This window comes from Erinaceus europaeus, chromosome 1 (assembly GCF_950295315.1).
Source record: "Erinaceus europaeus chromosome 1, mEriEur2.1, whole genome shotgun sequence".
NCBI classification, from domain to species: Eukaryota; Metazoa; Chordata; class Mammalia; order Eulipotyphla; family Erinaceidae; genus Erinaceus; species Erinaceus europaeus.
This window is the reverse complement of record NC_080162.1, coordinates 149,441,154-149,458,723: the sequence shown is the minus strand read 5'-3', so window position 1 is coordinate 149,458,723 and position 17,570 is coordinate 149,441,154. Positions and strand designations below refer to the sequence as shown.

Below are 17,570 nucleotides of genomic sequence, written 5' to 3'. Positions count from 1 at the left end.
GAGACCATAAACACAGTTTTCTTTTTGACAAATAGTAGTAGCTCATTTCTAGGGGATATGAATAGTTTTAGAAACTAAACAGAATTTAATCCTTGGGAATTTTTGTTGATACAATAAGAACAAGACACTTTGGAAGAATATGCAAATCTATGATACTATTTTGTAGCTTATTTTATTGTTTTCAAGCTATGTGGATACACACACACGCATGTATATGGCTGTATTTTAGTGTTGGAGACTTTATAAATTGAGGTATAAGCCTTTTGAATTTTAAAGAATTCAACACATGCCTTTGTGTCTACCAGTTTCTACCAGCTAGCCAAAATAGTTTGCTTGAACAGAAGATGTCATCAATATTACAGTAAACCAAGCTTTTTTTTTTTTTTAAGCTTCAGTAACATAGGTTACTCAGTAGCACTTAAAAAAAATTTTTTTTTTCCAAATTGGGATTAGTTGTTTGCAGCCAGCAGTAAATACAGTTGTTGGTACATGTGTAAAATTTCTCAGTTTCCTAAAACACACTCACCCCCAGCCTCGGTCTTATTCCACCAGTAAGCACCAAGACCTGAAAGCTCCCCTGCCCCCCAGAGTCCTTTACTTGGGTGCAAGACACCCAACCCAGTCAAGTTCTGCTTTGTGTTACCCCTTCTCAACTTACTTCTCAACTTCTGTGAGTGAGACCATCCCATATTCATCTTTCTCTTTCTGGCTTATCTCACTTCACATGGTTTCTTCAATCTCCATCCATTGTGAGAATGTCACCTTTTTAAATAGCTGAACAGTATTTCATTGTGGATATAGACCACAACTTACCTGGCCACTCATCTGTTGTTGGACACCTGGATTGCTTCCAGGTTTGGGCTATTATAAAATTGTGCTGCTATGAACATAGATATACACAAATCTTTTGGGATGGGTATGTTTGGTTCCTTAGACTATATCCCCTGGATAGGAATTGCAGGGTCATAGGATGGGTCCATTTCTAGCCTTCTGAGAGCTCTCTAGACTGTTCTCCACAGAGGTTGGACCAATTGACATTCCCACCAGCAGTGCAGGAGGTTTCCTTTGTCCTCACACCCTCTCCAGCATTTGTTGCTGTTACCTTTTCTGATGTATGCCATTCTCACAGGGATGAAGTGGTATCTCGTTGTCTTTATTTGCATTTCTCTGACAATCAGTGACTTGGAACATTTTTTTTATATGTCTGTTGACCTTTTGGATCTCTTCTGTAGTGAATATTCTGTTCATATCATCTCCCCACTTTTGGATGAGGTGTTTTTTGTTTTTTTTTTGCTTTTTTTTGCTGAGTTTGGTGAGCTCTTTATTTTGGTCATTAGCCTCTTGTCTGATGTATGGCATGTAAAGATCTCCCATTCTGTAAGGGGTCTCTTTGTTTGGAGGGTGGTTTCTCTTTCTGTGCAGAAGCCTTTTAATTTGATGTAGTCCCACTGGTTTATCTTTGTCTTAGTCTTCCTTGCAATTGGATTTTTATCATTGAAGGTGCCTGTATAGTTTAGATAGAAAAAGGGTCCTGCCAGTATTTTCCTCTAAGTATTTAATAGTTTCTGGCACTTGCTGAACAGTTCATGGAGGATGTGATGAAGGGCACAGATGAACAGCCAGATGAAGAGAGGTACTGGGAGAGTCCTGAGTACAGGAGCGCTGCCCCCATGCGGTTGGGATGCATCATCTTCTCCGGATGCTGGCGAGTGCCCTAGCCTGGAAGTTGTTTAGCTCCAGGGATTTCAGTGGAGTGTCCTCATTGAGGCAGGCAGGCCTGGCAGTGAGGCAGCCCCATGACGGACTTGATCGTCAGCTCGCTGTGGTTGGGGCTTAGTTTACGGACTATTTTAAAAATCTATAATACTTTACAAAATAATAGATATGAGTTTATCTTAGATTAGATATAAAGTTGTGTAAATGAGTACTAAAAGGAACACCATTGGACCCCACCTTCCTTACACAGGAATCTATCTGCTCCCCCAAAACTTTGCCCTCCAAAAGTCAGTGATACCTTGAATTTTGTATTGCTTGTTCTTGAAACATTTTTTTCTCTTTTGTGTGTGTTTCTCTAAACAAGGAAATATATATATATTTTTTCTTGTGGATTCTTCACTTAACTTTCCTGCAACCTTAAGCACTAAGAGATGCCGAATTTTATAAGAAAGCAGTTTGGCAGCATGCCTTTATTTGCTTCCAGGTGGCAGGAGGCGAGGAGAGAGAGAGAGATGAGCCTTGCTAAGGCACTTCCTGTCAGGACCAGCAGGTGGAGTGAGGCTGTAGAGCTGAAAGAGACTGGAGAATATTCACTGTGCTCAAATTGGATGTGAGAATCTGGAGTTTGGGATTTCTAAGTCCTATACCCAAATAGATGCAAAATAAATATAAATACCTTGCTGCTTACTTTGTAACACTTACAGCAGGTGTTTTTTACTTTAAAGATTTATTTATGAGAGAGGTGGGATCAGAACATCACTCTGGCACATGTGAAGTCAGGGAGCAAATTTGGGATTTCCTGCCTGAGAGTCCAGTGCTGTATCCATGGTGCTATCTCCTGGGCCACAAAGACCTAATTGTTTTATTTTATATTTTATGATAACAACTTATCATCATCATCATCACTTTTTTTTAACCAGAACACTGTTTAGCTCTGGCATAGGGGATTAAACCTGGAACCTTGGAGCTTCAGGCATGCAAACCTCTTGTATAACCATTATACTATCTCTCCAAGTGTATGTATTTTGAAGTGTGTTTAATAACAGCATTGTGCAGGAGATCCTAGTGGAAGAGGGAACATAGGACTGATACCCCCACCCCTGGTCTTTCCTGTCTGTCTAAGACAGTGATCTGCAAATGCAAAGAACTGTTCAGCAATCTGAATAATATAATTATATTCAGGACCAGGGTTTGAGTCCCGCTCCCTACCTGCAGAGGGGACGATGCATGAGTGGTAAAGCAGGCCTGCAGGTGTCTATCTTCCTCTCTCCCTCTCTGTACCTCCTCCCTTCTCAGTTTCTCTCTGTCCTATCCAATAAAATAGAGAAGGAAAAAAAAAAAAAGAAGCCTAACCCCTGTTCCTTCTGCCTCACAGCAATACACTGCGAGTCACCCGCTCGGCCGCCCCCAGCACCCTGGACAGCTCCAGCACTGCCCCGACCCAGCTTGGAAAGAAAGGCAAAGAGTTTGAATTCTCACAGTTGCCTCTCAAAGTGGAGTTTTTGGAGTGCAGTGCCAAGGGTGACAGAGGCGACATTGGCTCTGCGCACATCCAGGACTTGGAGAAGTGGCTGGCCAGGATTGCCTGAGGGGCAGGGCCAGAGTACAGGGCATGCTGTGGACACGTGTGCCCGGTAAAAGAGGCGTGCAGAATGTCATCATGAGCAGCTAGTTCTGGAAACAAATAATTGTTGAAATCCGCTTGAATTTTTGTTTAAATTTACTTAGTTCCCTTTTTTCAGATTGGCCCCTTTTGATGCTCCTGTCTCTCTCCCTTTTGTTATGATGTATTTAATGTCCCCTTGGCATATGTGTGAGTCCCAGCCAAGATCTTGGGAGACATGAGAGCTGGACTCCACGTGGAGAAGAAATTATGCAAATGGTCTCACCATCTGACAAGTGTCTGCTTCCTCTGCTTCTGTGCTTCAGTCCCCTTTTCCTGGGGACAGACCCACCCACTGGCACTTGCTTTCCAGATGCCCTGTGTTCATGGGCAGAGCGCCGTCCATCTGAATTCAGATCCACAGGTATAGTTATAACACAGTCTCCTGACAGGTGGGGAACAACCACTCTGAGTCGATGGTGAGTCTGTTCTGTGTCATTTGCTCAGTGACCTTCTCACACTTCTGCCTCACAGCACTTAGGGTTCCAAAATATGTCCCTGATGCTTAACTATTAAGTGCTGAATCCCCAGATGCCAAGGCTCTCATGTGTTCCAGTGGTTTTCCCAGTGAGTATGAAGGGAGCTCTAGAGGCTGGTCAGTGCTTCTTGCTGCCTCAGTGCTCCTGGGCTGTCCTCAGGTGCTGTCTGATCAGCTCCTATCCTTTAGCCAGAACATGGGGGAACAAATACAAGAGGAGAAAGGAGAAAAGCTCTCTTTTGATTGTTTTTAAGTGACAGTATATATATATATAAAGTCTGCCTTTTCAAAGTGGTGTTCATTGTTTTAATGTATGACCTATTTCCTTTTTTTTTTTTTAAATAAATTATTGACTCTGTGTGTTAGTAAATACAACTACCTGTCTGGCTTGAGGTAATGAAATGGAATGGCACAGTAAGTGCAGACAGGAGTGTGTGCCAAGATCCAGGCTTAACTCCCAAGTTTCCAGGATCAAAACAGTACAGTGTACACAGGAACAGACTTTTCTGTCCCTTTCACAAACGCAGGGACAAGCCCGCCTAAAGCTTCCCAGGAAACCAGGGCGGCCATCATTCTGAGATGCTGGCTCGAGAACAGTGAGGCAGGAGCCACAGCAGGAGGGTGGTGCTCTGGTTCTGCCACTGAATGATCTGGGGGGAGCCAAGTGCAGCTGCCTCTATACCATGGCAAAGCCTTGGATTGAAGACGTTTCCTTCCTAAGGAAGTAGGAACCCCAGCACTTGGGAAAATGTAGCCTTCCCCACTATGTCTACTTCTTGCTCCCAATATTCTTATTAGACACTTAGTTCTAGTGGCGCATTGTTGTCAACATAAAATAAAGGAATACTCTCTTATCTGCACCTCTTTTATCTGGTTAGTAATAATTCCTAGAAGTGTGAATTATATAACTTATATGGTATATATAAACAAGTAACTTAGGGTTAGTAGCCTCAAAATGTCCTGAGAAATGGTATTTATATATCTATAATCACTGGTCTTCACATTGTACTCCAGTATGACAACAGACAATTGTGTTAAGCCAGTTTAAAAAAAAAAAAAAAAAAAAAAAACCTTGGCAGTTCATCTGGTACACACAATGCCAGGGGTTGAATTCAGGACCTTCTGCTTGAGAGTCCAGAGCATTCATCCATTGTGCTACCTCCCAGGCCACTGGGTTCTTATTGCCCTTTCCTTATTGGCCAAGTAGTAATTTAAAGAAGTAGTTAAGAACAGACAGTGGGGGGGAATCGGGCGGTAGTGCAGCGGGTTAAGCGCACATGGCGCAAGGACTGGCGTAAGGATCCTGGTTCAAGCCCCGGGCTCCCCACCTGCAGGGGAGTTGCTTCACAAGCAGAGAAGCAGGTCTGCAGGTGTCTGCCTTTCTCTTCTCTCTGTCTTCCCCTCCTCTCTTCTCTCTGTCCTATCCGACAATGACGACATCAATAATAACTACAACAATACAACAAGGCCAACAAAAGGAAATAAATATTTTTTAAAAAAGGACAGACAGTGGGAAGTAAAGCAGGAATCTGACAACATGAACACACAGCAGGGCTTATGTGATGCCTCTGTGATGTGTGACGTGTGTCTTCCTCAGCTCTGGCTTTTTCCTGATCCGTGACGTGTTCAGTTTACTGGAGGAAGCACCACACCAAGAAAGTGACTGGAGAAGGGGAGCATGATTGAATATTTATATCTTTTGGAAGAGACAATTTGGGAGAAGAAGGTGATAGGGTGAAAGAAACTTGCATTGCTGCTTCACTGCTTGAAAAACCACCTGTACGTGGGGACCGGGGGCTTGAACCCAGACTCTACCAAGCATGCCACTGTCCTGCTTCTGCTGAATTTTATTAAAGTCCTGAAGATGATCTCTGGGGAAAGGAAAGTCCTGTGCCAGACTGGTCCTCAGATGTCAGTGTGGAGTGCCAGTGATGCCTGTTAACGGCTAAGCTAGCGACCCTACTTAGACATTTCAGTTCAGGAGTCCGTGTGATAGGGTCTCAGCAGCTGTGTAGTTGGTAAGGAGCTCTACCAGGCTCTCAGGGCTCCTGCTGCTGTAGAGGTGAGGAGGTCATCAGGCTACCACCGTGGCCCCTGCTAGGAAGTAGGTGCAGACAAGATATGGAGCAGTTGTGATAAGTAAGCCCTGGGCACTTTCCAGCACTTGTAGGCTGGACTGGCCAGGACACATAGCTGTGACTTCACACTTATTTTGCTGCTCCCAAGTTGAATTTCATTGAGAGAATCAGGGAGAAATAACAACACTGGAGCTTCCCCGCCCTGTGCTGGAGCACCTCCCATGTGGTCCTAGGGCTTGAACCTGGACCATATGTGGCAAGGCATGTACTCTTGCTGGGGGGAACCATTCCTGAGTCCCACTTAGTTTACCTTGTGGGGCTGAACTTTTGTTAACTAATTCCTGGGCTTATGAGACTAGCTTATTTACCCCCTCATAATTTCTAATTTTGTGTGTACTTAAAAATGTATATCCTGTGTGGTCCGGGAGGTGGTGCAGTGGATAAAGCACAGGACACTGAAGCATGAAGGCCCAAGTTCAATCCCCAGCAGCACATGTCCCAGAGTGATGTCTGGTTCTTTCTCTCTCTCTCTCTCTGCCTATCTTCTTCATGAATAAATAAAAATATTTTAAAAATATATAACCCTGTATTACTGTACCGACTAATAAAGCTTTGTTTAAACCCACTCTAAGCCGCCCTACAGCCAAATCCATTATACACTGCCGCAACCGAAGTCCCTTTTATTTTAATTACAACACCTGAACACCTGTCTGTAAATGACTTTCTGGGGCTGGTTAAAAAGCTCACTTGCATAGTGCAACATAGGTTCAATTCCAGTCCCCCACTATAATGAAGGAGGCTTTGGTGCTGTGATCTCTTTCACTCTGTCTTTTGTCTCTTATCTAGAAGGAAAAAAAAAACTTTCCGGAAGTCTCCAGGAGGGGGAGCCCCTGCACCCACTCTTCACCCTACAGCCATGTCAAGGGGGCAACAGGGCTGATGGAAGTTACCTCACCCCCCGAGTCACAGTTCTGCCTGGTCTCCCCTGCCATCAGTGTGTCTTGCTTTTATTCTGAGCCCGTGAAAAGCCAAGTGAGCAGGATGAACAAACCGGTGGACAGACCACCCCAGAATAAGAAGCAAGTCTGTGGATAACCTGCGAGATCTGGCCCAGAACGATGGCACTGTGGAGACATGAGACCAGGGGCGTGATGTTGAGAATCAGGACAGTTTATTGTTTGATCAACATGCTGAGTCTTCCACAATTTACACAGTTTTATGTCAAGTCAGTATGGCCATTTATTGGTACCTGCTGATCCAGGAAGAGATGGACACGTACCCCGTTCCTCATAGTCACTTTATGGGGGTGGGTGAGGAAAGGTGAGGGGAGTGTACACATACACACACCACACACCACACACACACGGCCTGGCTGTCAGAAATAACCAACCTCATTACAAGACAGTCTTCCTGAACCTGGCCCTGCTGCTGGAGTCTCAGCCACATGTGTCTGAAGCCCAAAGGGCTTCCACACTGAGACCCCAAGAGTTCAGAATATCCAAAGGGGTAATTTCACAACTACTGAAAGAGACTCAAAGCCCTCCCTGGCCTCTGTGGGTGCTTGTGACAGTCAGAGACCTGGGGGCCTGCCCATCGGGATGGAAAGGTCAGACATGAATGTGGGTGCTCTCCTGGCTCAGGGACACAGAATCTGACATCCTCACTAGAGATGGTTCCAGAGGACTCTGGGAGGCACAGTCACATCTCCCTGCCTAGCTGGTGACAGGTGAAGAACAGAAACATCCAGATGCTAAGCAAGTCAAGCCTCCCTACCTGGGTTGTACAGCCTGAGAGGCAGGAGTGGGTAGGAGACCTCCACCCTACACTGGCACCGGGAGTCCTGCCTTACTTTCTTGGGGGAGAGGTAGTTTGGAAACCACCAGGCAGACAACACCGGCTGCCTGCTTGGTGCCAACAGACGTAGCTCAGGCTCTTATTCTCATGTCCCCCATCCAATCCTTATCGGCCTCCTTTCTGCTAAAGGGATGAAGCAGCTCTCTGTCTGCAGGACACTGAATCCAGTGGTGCTGGTACTGCCATACCAGTCCCTGGGGACAGGGCCACTGGAAGGATGAAGATGTATCGCCTCTCTGACCTGTCTCCACCTCAATCTCTGAGATACTAGCATTGCTGTGGCTACTGCTTCCCCAGAGTGTTTGAAGATGAGAGAGTGGCAATGGTGACAGCTGGGACATCTCCGACCAGAGGAAACTTCCTTAGGGGCACTAAGCTCACTAACCTTGGACAACACACCTGTAGTCCTGGCTCTTAAATCACTGCCGCCGCCACCACCACCACCACCACCACGACGCCGTCACCAGGATACATGTGCAGACATCCCAGCAAGCTGTCTGTCTTTCCCACCTCGGGCTCTGTTTTCTTGCCATGCTTTCAAAATATCAGCTTAGTGGACAGCTTTTCTTTAAGGTCCCTGAAGCAAGAAAGCAAAGAAGATGCCCCCACTCAGCAGCCAGGTCAGGGTGAGTCTCTGGGAAAAGGGACTGAACTACAGACTAGACCAGACTGTTTCCTCGCAGGAACCCTTCACTGGGCCTGGCGCAAGGCCTTCTGGGCACAAGACAGGTGTAACTCCTATGCTCGCTGGGGCTACCAAGGCCATTCTGTGACTTCTTTTGCAAGGGAACCTAGTAATTTTGTGAGAGGAAAAACCAAGAGCTCAGGCTGCCCACACAGACCCAGCCAGTCACCACTAAGATGGGGGAAAGGTGAGAAGAGGCAACTAACTGCCTTCCCCTGCAGAGCCCTACAGACTCAGGGGAGGCTGGTCACCCATGCCACCTCCAGTCAAGTGACACCTACTTCCTCTCTTGCTGCTCCTCCAGGCTCTGATGGTGGTGGTGGTGGTGGTGGGGTTCCTTGTATCAGTGTGCACAGGAGAATGGAACTGAACTACTTTTTGTTTGTTTTGCAGTAACGTTGTAAGAACAGCAACTCTTCTTACCAAGAGACTAAAAATTTAAGCCTATATTCAGTCACTGAGCCCCAGTACAAATCCCTGTAAAGGAGGGGCTCTCACAGCCAGCCAGGCTGATGTCCTAACTTGGACTCTTTACCCCAGCATTTCAAGAGGTAAGTAAACACTCTTCCAACAAGCACCACTAGGGGGCGCGCTGTGGTGGGAGACACTGGTCCACCTGGGCTTGCACACTTGGGCTGGCAAGTATCTAAGACACGGGGCACATATTCCAGTGGGCTAGTGGTGCCTGTCGTTTAACACATGGATGCATTCTTTTATTGATGGCAAGACAATCACAAGATTTGTTTGCATTTTTTTTGACAAACATGAAGTCATTCTTATTTTCGACATGTCGCAGTTACTTTTGAAATTTCCAAAACTGTTATCACAATGCAAGTCCCAACTGGAGAGCAGGGGGAAAAAAAGAGAGAAACAAGAATATACACGGAGCACAGGTACCTCTGTGGGGATGTGTCTGTGGAAAGAGTATACATGGGTCTATCTCTATATATAATTATGTACACACATATAAAAATGAAACACGGGACATCGGGATTCACGTTTGGATGTTGGCCTTTACTTTCTGAGAGGAAAATTTGGTGAAAAACCTGCTTCCTCTTTTCTTCACCTGAAGAACAATTCCCCTCTGAGGAGCAGCTCTGACATCCCCTTCCCTTAGCTGAGAGCATGCAACAGGCCCACTGGACAAGGGTCAGTGCTTGTTGCATGTGTGGGCTGCCATCTTGGATTCATTTCTGAGAAGGTTCGAGATTCACTGCAGCAGCCTGCTGAAGCCTTGCTCTATGGAGGAAACTACCTGCCTCTTCCTCCCCGCCAGGCCCCCAGAGAGTCACCAAGCCCACTTATGGCCTGCCCAGTTACAGCCTGGGGGTGGGGAGTGGGAATCTCATGCCAGCAGTAGGGTGGGGCTGACTGGCAGGGAGAGTCACTGCCCACTGCCCATTTTGCACAAGCTTGGGGGTGGTGAGTCTGGGTCTGTGGGGAATGCTGGTCAAAGGGGTCACCTCACTCAGAGAGAGATAGAGATAGAGATTGATAGATAGAGAACTCTTTAACTCTTTTCTGAGATGTCAAAGGCCCTCGGCACTGAGCCCTTCTCAGAAATAAGAATGACAAGAATGGTTTTCCCTGGAGAACCACAGTGAGGCTGTGCCAATGGGATAAAAACACACCCAGACATTTGGCACTGCCAAAACAGCACTCAGCTGCCTTGGCAACCAAAGGGGAGGCAAGAGCAGGCATCCCCAGGGTGGTGGCTCAGGCTTCCAAGACACTCAGGAATAAGTCCCTCTCTGTCCATCCCTTGGATGCAAACCAGGTCCTCATACTGACGATGGAACAGGTGGCTCAAGACATTCTCAGAAGGACACATGGTAAGCCCAAGTCCCCAGTGCACACCGCCTGCCTGCCTGCCTGCCTGCCTGCCTGCCTTCCCAGGAAAGACACTCAGCAACCACCTGGAAGGTCACAAGGCTACTTGTGGCCAGTGCCCCCACCTCCACCCCCGACTTCCTTCCAGATTTTTTGGGGAGGGGTAAAGAGAGGCAGAAAGCCTGGGGAGGGTCCAGTTGAGGTGCTCTATAATTTGTAGTACACAGGGTCTTATCTTTAGCTCCAGGACATGGCCAGTGTCCCCTCTGGCTACAGAAGGGGGACTGTGTCAGAGCTGCCTCTTGAGAGGTGATTTTGTTCAATCAGTGTTTTATTTCAATGGGTGGGGCCTGAGCCGGGTGTTGCATGAAGTCACCCAGTGAACCATTTTTCACTTCCCGGTTGGGAGATGGGAAGAGGGCCAAGGCATGGACAGTTCTCAGAGGACAGGAAGGAGGAGGTGCAAGGAAAGATTCTCTGTAAGTTTACAAATATACAAGAAAGAAAGAAAAAGAAACAACCAATGAATAAACTGAAGAAGCACATCTTTCAAATAAAAACGATGACCGTTTTTATCTGGCAAAAAAAAGTTGTATACACATGATTTAAAGTTTTTTTTTTTCTGTGTGTTAAATTTTAAGTTTTTTTTTTTTTTGGCAATCTTAATAAAGTACAATATATTACAACCAAACTGAAAAAAAAAATAGTCATTTAAGTAACAGTTGTTAAGAGTGACAGTGATCCCTGATGCCCGGCCGCCCTCCCCCGCCCCACCCTTCTCCTAGAGACAAGAGAGAAAAGAAAAATCCTCCCATCCTGACAGGTCAGGTCCCACCCCCCCTTAGGAAGCTAACCAATAGGAAGCAACACAACAAGCGGTAGTGTCAGGGGAAGCTGCAGGCCAGGCTGCATTAGCAGGAGCAGCCCCCCTCGCTGGCCGGGGGCTCCTGGGGTTTGTCCAGCTTGATGTCAATCACTGCAGGTGGCTAAGGAAGAGACCACACCACTTAGTGCCCCTGGCTCCCCTCCATGGCTCAGTATGACCTCTCATATCGCCGGGCTATTCTGTCCCTCTGCAAATACCCAAAGTCCTGGCTCTGTGCCTAGTCTGGGGAGGAAGAAAGCCCACAGGCCAGCACCCACCTGGCTTCTTCTCCCTCACCCTCCTGCTAGAGGTCACTGTGGCTTGCTGGCCTGTAACACTGAGTGCATACTCAGGTGAAGAATGATCGACTGCTGAGAGAAAAGACTACATGTCCCAGAGTTCCTTGCTTCAGGCAATAAGGATTCAGTGTGTGTTGGAGATAGCATAATGGCTATGCAAAAAAAAGTCTCATGCTTGAGCATCAGAGAGTACAGGTTCAATCCCCAGTACCACCTTATTAATCCAGGGCTAAGCAGTGCTCTGGTGGGAAGAAAAAAAGAAAAAGAAAGAAAAATAAAAGATTCAGCCCAAAGCCCATCATATAAGAATATAAACTAGAGGGAGTTGGGCGGTATCACAGCAGGTTAAGCACATGTGGCGTGAAGCGCAAGGACCAGCTTAAGGATCCTGGTTCAAGCCCTCGGCTCTCCACCTCTCTGTCTTCCCCTCCTCTCTCCATTTCTCTCTGTCCTAAGGACAACATCAATAACAACAATAATAACTACAACAATAAGAAAAAGGGCAACAAAAGCGAAAATAAATAAATAAAAATTTTAAAAAGCCTTAAAAAAAAAGAATATAGAGGGAGTTGGGTGGTAGCACAGTGGGTTAAGTGCACGTGGTGCAAAGCCCAAGGACCGGCATAAGGATCCTGGTTCGAGCCCCCCGGCACCCTACTTGCAGGGGAGTCCCTTCACAGCCGGTGAAGCAGGTCTGCAGGTGTCTGTCTTTCTCTCTCCCTCTCTGTCTTCCCTTTCTCTCTCCATTTCTCTCTGTCCTATCCAACAATGACGACATCAATAACTACAATAATAACTGCAACAACAACAAAAACAACAAGGGGAACAAAAGGGAAAATTAAAAAAAAAAGAATATAAACTAGAAAGGCCAGGAGACAGCATAAAGCTTCTGTGTAAAAGACTTTCATGCTTGAGGCTCTGGGCCCAGGTTGAATCCCCAACAGTACCATAAACCAGAGCTGAGCAAATTTTAGCAGCTCAGAAGGTGATACAGTGGATCAAGAGTTGGATCCTCAAGCATGAAATTCCTTGTTTGATCCCAAGTACTGCATGTACCAGAGTGAAACTCTGGTTCTCTCTCTCTCATCATCAATAAATAAAATTTTCTTTAAAAAAAATGGGGGGGGGGCAGGCAGCAGCGCAGCAGGTTAAGCGCACGTGGTGCAAAGCGCAAGGACTGGCCTAAGGATCCCGGTTTGAGACCCTGGTCCCCACCTGCAGGAGGGTCACTTCACAAGTGGTGAATGAAGTAGGTCTGCAGGTGTCTTTTTCTTCCCCTTCTCTCTCAATTTCTCTCTGTCCTATCCAACAACAACAACATCAAGTGACAACAACAACAAGGGCAACAAAAATGGAATAAAATGGCCTCCAGGAGCAGTGGATCGTAGTGTAAGCACCAAGCTCCAGCAATAACCCTGGTGGTGGAAAACAGAAGGGAGGCAGATTATTGAACAAGGAGGAACCTGGAGGCAGTCCCTGTACAGTAGCCCATAAAAACAGTACATGAGGGTAAGACATCTCACCTGGATAATCCACAATTCAGATTGAAGCCCCTGCTGCACTGAAGGGAGCTTCAGTGCTATGGTGTCTTTATATCTATCTCTGCATCTCTGTATCTCCTGTCTCTCTATTTGAAAAACTGGGTCTGCAGCAGTGAAGCCCCACAATAAAACTGCTGTAGAATAAAATTGCAGTCAAGTGGCTATGGCTGCCAGTGTTCTCGTCGCCCACCATCACCTCTCTGATGGAGGGTAGACAAGAACCTTGTATTAGTTTGTGAGGCCCAGATGCCCCTGGTAACACTCCTACATGCCCACTCTAAGCAGGGCTTGTCCAGCCATAAGGAATGACTGTCTCACATGGCAAAGTATAAATGCAGCAGTAATAAAACAACCTGCTTCCCTTCCCACCGGGCAAAACCAGTTGCCCTCACAGAAGCTCAGGCTCAGTGTGCACTGGGCACCTGAGGTCTGAGGGAATCTATGTGTGATGTGAGATGGGGGAGCCGGGGGTTCCTCAGGGTAGGACACTGCAGGGAGGCCTATCTGGGGGGAGCTGTCTCACGTAGAGTCAGTTGAACCAGACTGAAATCATCAGCATCTAGAAAGCATTCCCTTCATACTCAAAATACAAATCAGCGGTGGCCCAGGAGGTGGTGTAGTGGAAAAGGCATCAGATTCTCATGCATGTGGTCCCAAGTTCAATCTCCGGCATCATATGTACCAAAGTGATGTTCCGGCCCTCTCTCCCTCTCCACTTTCTCATTAATAGCAAAATAAATAAATAAATAACATACTTATTGATGGCTACCATAAACACAGGTAGAGTCAAGCTCTCTCTCCCTAATATGTACGCCCTCCCCTTTTGGTCCCAACATGAGTCTGCAAATGGGGGCTTAGACGACAGGGCTGTGTGAGCTTGGAGCTTGGCCTTGAACCTGAGCAGAGGGACACTGCTCCCACCGGCTGGGGAGTTTGAAGCAGAGAACTGGCAAGTGTTCTACTGGTGCTTGAAAGCACTAAGCACACAGACAGACAGAGCATACTGTCTGTCTCCAGCATACTCCTGGGTGGCAGCAAAAGAAAAGGATACTCCCTTCTTTGCTCTTCTCCTGTACGTTTTCCATGCCAGGCAGGGCTGAGGCCACACGTCGGAAGAGCTGGAGAGAGGAGAGACACAGTGTGAGCCCTGCTCCCCACTTCCCCTCCTGCTCAGTGTCCAGGGCTGACTCTCCAGTTCCTGCCTGAGGGAAGGGCCGTGCCTGACTTCTTGCTGACCATCCCAGGCTGGCTGGCCACGGTCATCAGGCTGACCGTGTGTCCAGAGTTACCACAGAACCTCAGTGCAGAGAAGGGTTGCAGCCCTGGCCAAGTCCTGTGGCTGGTCCCAGTGTTACTGGCCAACGCAGGGGCCACACAGCCAGACCTGACTTCCTTCTTCTCTGTTTCCTATTGTCACCACGGTTATTGCTGGGGCTTGGTGCCTGTGTGACAAATCCACCACCAGTCCTAGTGACCATTTTTTCCCCAAAAAGAAATCAAGAGGGAAGGGGGAGATAGAGACGGAGGAAGAGAGTCACCTGCACTGCCTGCCACTTGTACAGCTTCCCCCTGGCAGGTGGGGACTGGGCTTGAACAAATATCCTTGTGCATAGCAATGTATGCGCTCTAGTAGGTGCACCACCCTCTGGGCCACTAGAGCTGACTTTCAACAAATGCCAAGTGGCCCTCTCTCCTCAGGGTGTCCCGTAACTCCCAGGCACTGAGGCTGCTGGGTGCTGGGTCTCACCAGCACAGTAGGGACACAGGCATGTAGCTGTGAGGCTGTGGAACTGCCTGGGTATGTGAGATGCTTTTGCTCTTTGTAAAAGTGTGTGCATATACAGTATGTGTGTGTGTGTCCATGTGGCATCGGTGTGTGTAAATCTGGGTATGCGTGCACACGTAGGGCTGCTGTCTGTGTGAATTTGTTGTTGGCCAAACAGGAAGAAGTGTGTGTGTGTGTGTGTGTGTGTGTGTGTGTGTGTGTGTACATGCTTGTGGGCAGGGGTGGGATGGTGCCTCTGGTGGGATGTTGTCACACATGGACCTAGGAGGTGCCAAGCACAAGAAAAAAGTATAGGCAGAAGATTCTAGAAGGTCTCCCCTGCAAGCCCCTCTCCCCTAATCACCAACTGCAGGAACTCATGGGGCTCCATGCTCCTAAGCTCTCCATGGTGGGAGCTCTCCATGGATAGGGTAAGAATTATTCTTGGAGCCCAGCCCTGCTTGGAGCCCTTGGGAGGAAATGGCTGGTGTGCATGGCCATGTGAGGGTCCTGGTGGTGGTGGTGGGGGGACTGTAGAGGGGCCAGGCAGAAGTGGGTGACGGTGCAGAGAGCCTGGATCACCCCTTATGCACTTAACCTCCTGGCCTTGCCCCGGGGTTGGCCCACTCTGCCTGACCCTCAGAATGATCACAATGTCTGCTGAGGAGGGGCTCTGGATCTCAGCATGTGAGAGCCCAGGAGTCTGCACTGCATAAAGACATGCTCTCTGAATCCCACAGGATTGGAAGGACGATTTTATTTTTAAACTTTTATTGCCACCAGGGCTGTCACTGGCGCTTTGTTCCTGCACTATGAATCTACCATTCCTGGCAGCTGTTTTTCCTTTTTCTGTTCTTTCTTTTTTTTTAAATTTTTTAATATATTTATTTTATTTATTTATTCCCTTTTGTTGCCCTTGTTGTTTTATTGTTGTAGTTATTATTGTTGTTGTCGTTGTTGGATAGGACAGAGAGAAATGGAGAGAGGGAGGGGAAGACAGAGAGGAGGAGAGAAAGATAGACACCTGCAGACCTGCTTCACCGCCTGTGAAGCGACTCCCCTGCAGGTGGGGAGCCGGGGTTCGAACCGGGATCCTTATGCCGGTCCTTGTGCTTTGCGCCACCTGCGCTTAGCCCGCTGCACTACAGCCCGACTCCCCTTTTCTGTTCTTTCTATTTTATTTCACAGAACAGAGAGAAATTGACAGGAGAGGGAGGAGATAGGGAGAGAGAAAGAGAGACACCTGCAGATTTGCTTCATCACTTATGAAGTGTCCCCCTTGCAGGTGGGAAGTGGGGGGGCTCGATGCACCTCTGCTTGGGTCATTATTCAGCTGAACATTCTAGAAAAGGAAGCACAGGTAACTCCCTGACCTTGATTGGCACCTGCCAGTCATGTGGTACTGCCTCTGTGTCCTCACTGAGGACTTCCATCAGCACCACACTGGCAGCAGCCCTGCCTCCCTCAAACATGCTGCCTGGTCTGCCCCAGCAGACACTCAGGAAGGCTGGGAAGGGAGGAGCTGGGGGGTGGATAGAACACCCCATCAGGGCAGATTGGGAGCACAGAGTCCTGGGAGCCCCCATGCTTCCCACCATCTTCCTTCTCTGATGCCACCTCTCCTACTGCCCCCTGTGCTGCCCACATGGGGTGAGCCATCACTGCACCAGCCCAGCCATCATGCAGGCACCCTCACCCAGTACCCCTCCCTGCTCCATTAATGCCAACCACACTTTGTGGGCGCCCTTTCCTCCAAGCCCGGGCACTTGCTGACCATCAGGCCAACCCTCCCAAATGCCAACTGCACTATCTCTCCATGGTTGTTGCCTGGAGGCTGGACTCTTGGCAGCACTCAGGGACCATGCTGGGCAGGTCTGCTGTCCGGCCATCCCAAGGCCTAGGGCTCCTCGCCAAAATACTTCACCAGCCCCAGAGGCCAGCTGGTTCCCAAGCATGTGGGTTTGTGCCAGCCTCTTGGGGTAAGGAGGAGCCAAGTCCATGCCCCCTCCCCCTAGTCTGAAGCCACATGGGGGCTCCTGTGGCCAGAGAAGCAAGGGACTGAACACAGGGGCGTCCTACCTGTTTCACATTGTAGCCAGTCTTGGCGCTGGTCTCAATGAACATGACACTCAGCTCTTTTGCACGCTGCTCCCCCTCCTCAATGGTGATCTGCCTGCAGAGGTGAGGGGCAGGGAGATCAGCTCAGCTGCCCAGTGGGAGAGTAGGGAGAGGCCCTCTGGGCAGCAGAGGGCAGGACTCAGCTCCCAGGGCTCCTCCAGGGTGTGGAGGGACAAGGGCACAGAGAAACGTCAGACTTTTTATCTTCTTTTTGAACCAGCTGGGATTGAACCTGGGACTTTGGAGTCTTAAGCATAAAGATCTTTTAGCATAACCACTGTGCTATCTCTCCTCCCCCGCCAGCCCTTTTTCCCCCTGCCCCTGCCAATTAAGCAAAAGACCCTGAGCAACCCCACACAATGCAGAGCGTATACTGTAAAGTGTTTTGAGCCCATATCTGGGGATACCAAGAGCTCCACTTTCCCGATGAAGAGACTGAGGGGGAAAATGATTATTCCAGTGGCCTGGTAGGCAGCTCTGTGGCAGAGTATTTGCCTTCTGTTCATGAGGACCTGGGTTTGATCTCTGCTACCATAAGGCAACCCCATGGACAGTGCCAAGGGAAATCCACGGGTTGCAGAGTGTGCTTTGGTGTTTTTCCTCTCTTTTCCCCTCAAAATACAGAATAAGAACACTGGGTCAGCGGTTCAGGAAGTGACATAGTGGATAAAGCATTAG

At 48.1% G+C, this 17,570-nt stretch overlaps 2 protein-coding genes across 3 annotated transcripts in view; one reads left to right on the top strand and one right to left on the bottom strand.

Annotated features, from left to right (window-relative positions):
- Positions 1-4,717, top strand: part of LOC103107318 (serotransferrin-like) — a 46,443-nt gene extending 41,726 nt beyond the window's left edge. Inside the window, 1 exon segment of the mRNA XM_060197021.1 lies at positions 3,092-4,717. Coding sequence (XP_060053004.1) covers positions 3,092-3,305 — 214 coding nt within the window. The 3' untranslated portion in view covers positions 3,306-4,717.
- A 2,372-nt stretch (positions 4,718-7,089) lies between these two features.
- The window catches only part of RAB6B (RAB6B, member RAS oncogene family), a 64,317-nt gene continuing 53,836 nt past the window's right edge, over positions 7,090-17,570 (bottom strand). The window contains exons 6-9 of one of the 2 annotated variants that reach the window (XM_060197005.1): positions 16,854-16,947; positions 16,602-16,714; positions 14,061-14,127; positions 7,090-11,280 (exon numbers count right to left, since the gene is read on the bottom strand). In XM_060197005.1, coding sequence (XP_060052988.1) covers positions 11,278-11,280; positions 14,061-14,127; positions 16,602-16,714; positions 16,854-16,947 — 277 coding nt within the window. In that variant the 3' untranslated portion in view covers positions 7,090-11,277. The remainder of the gene's footprint in view (positions 11,281-14,060; positions 14,128-16,601; positions 16,715-16,853; positions 16,948-17,570) is intronic. The other variant, XM_060197010.1, reaches the window with a different exon arrangement.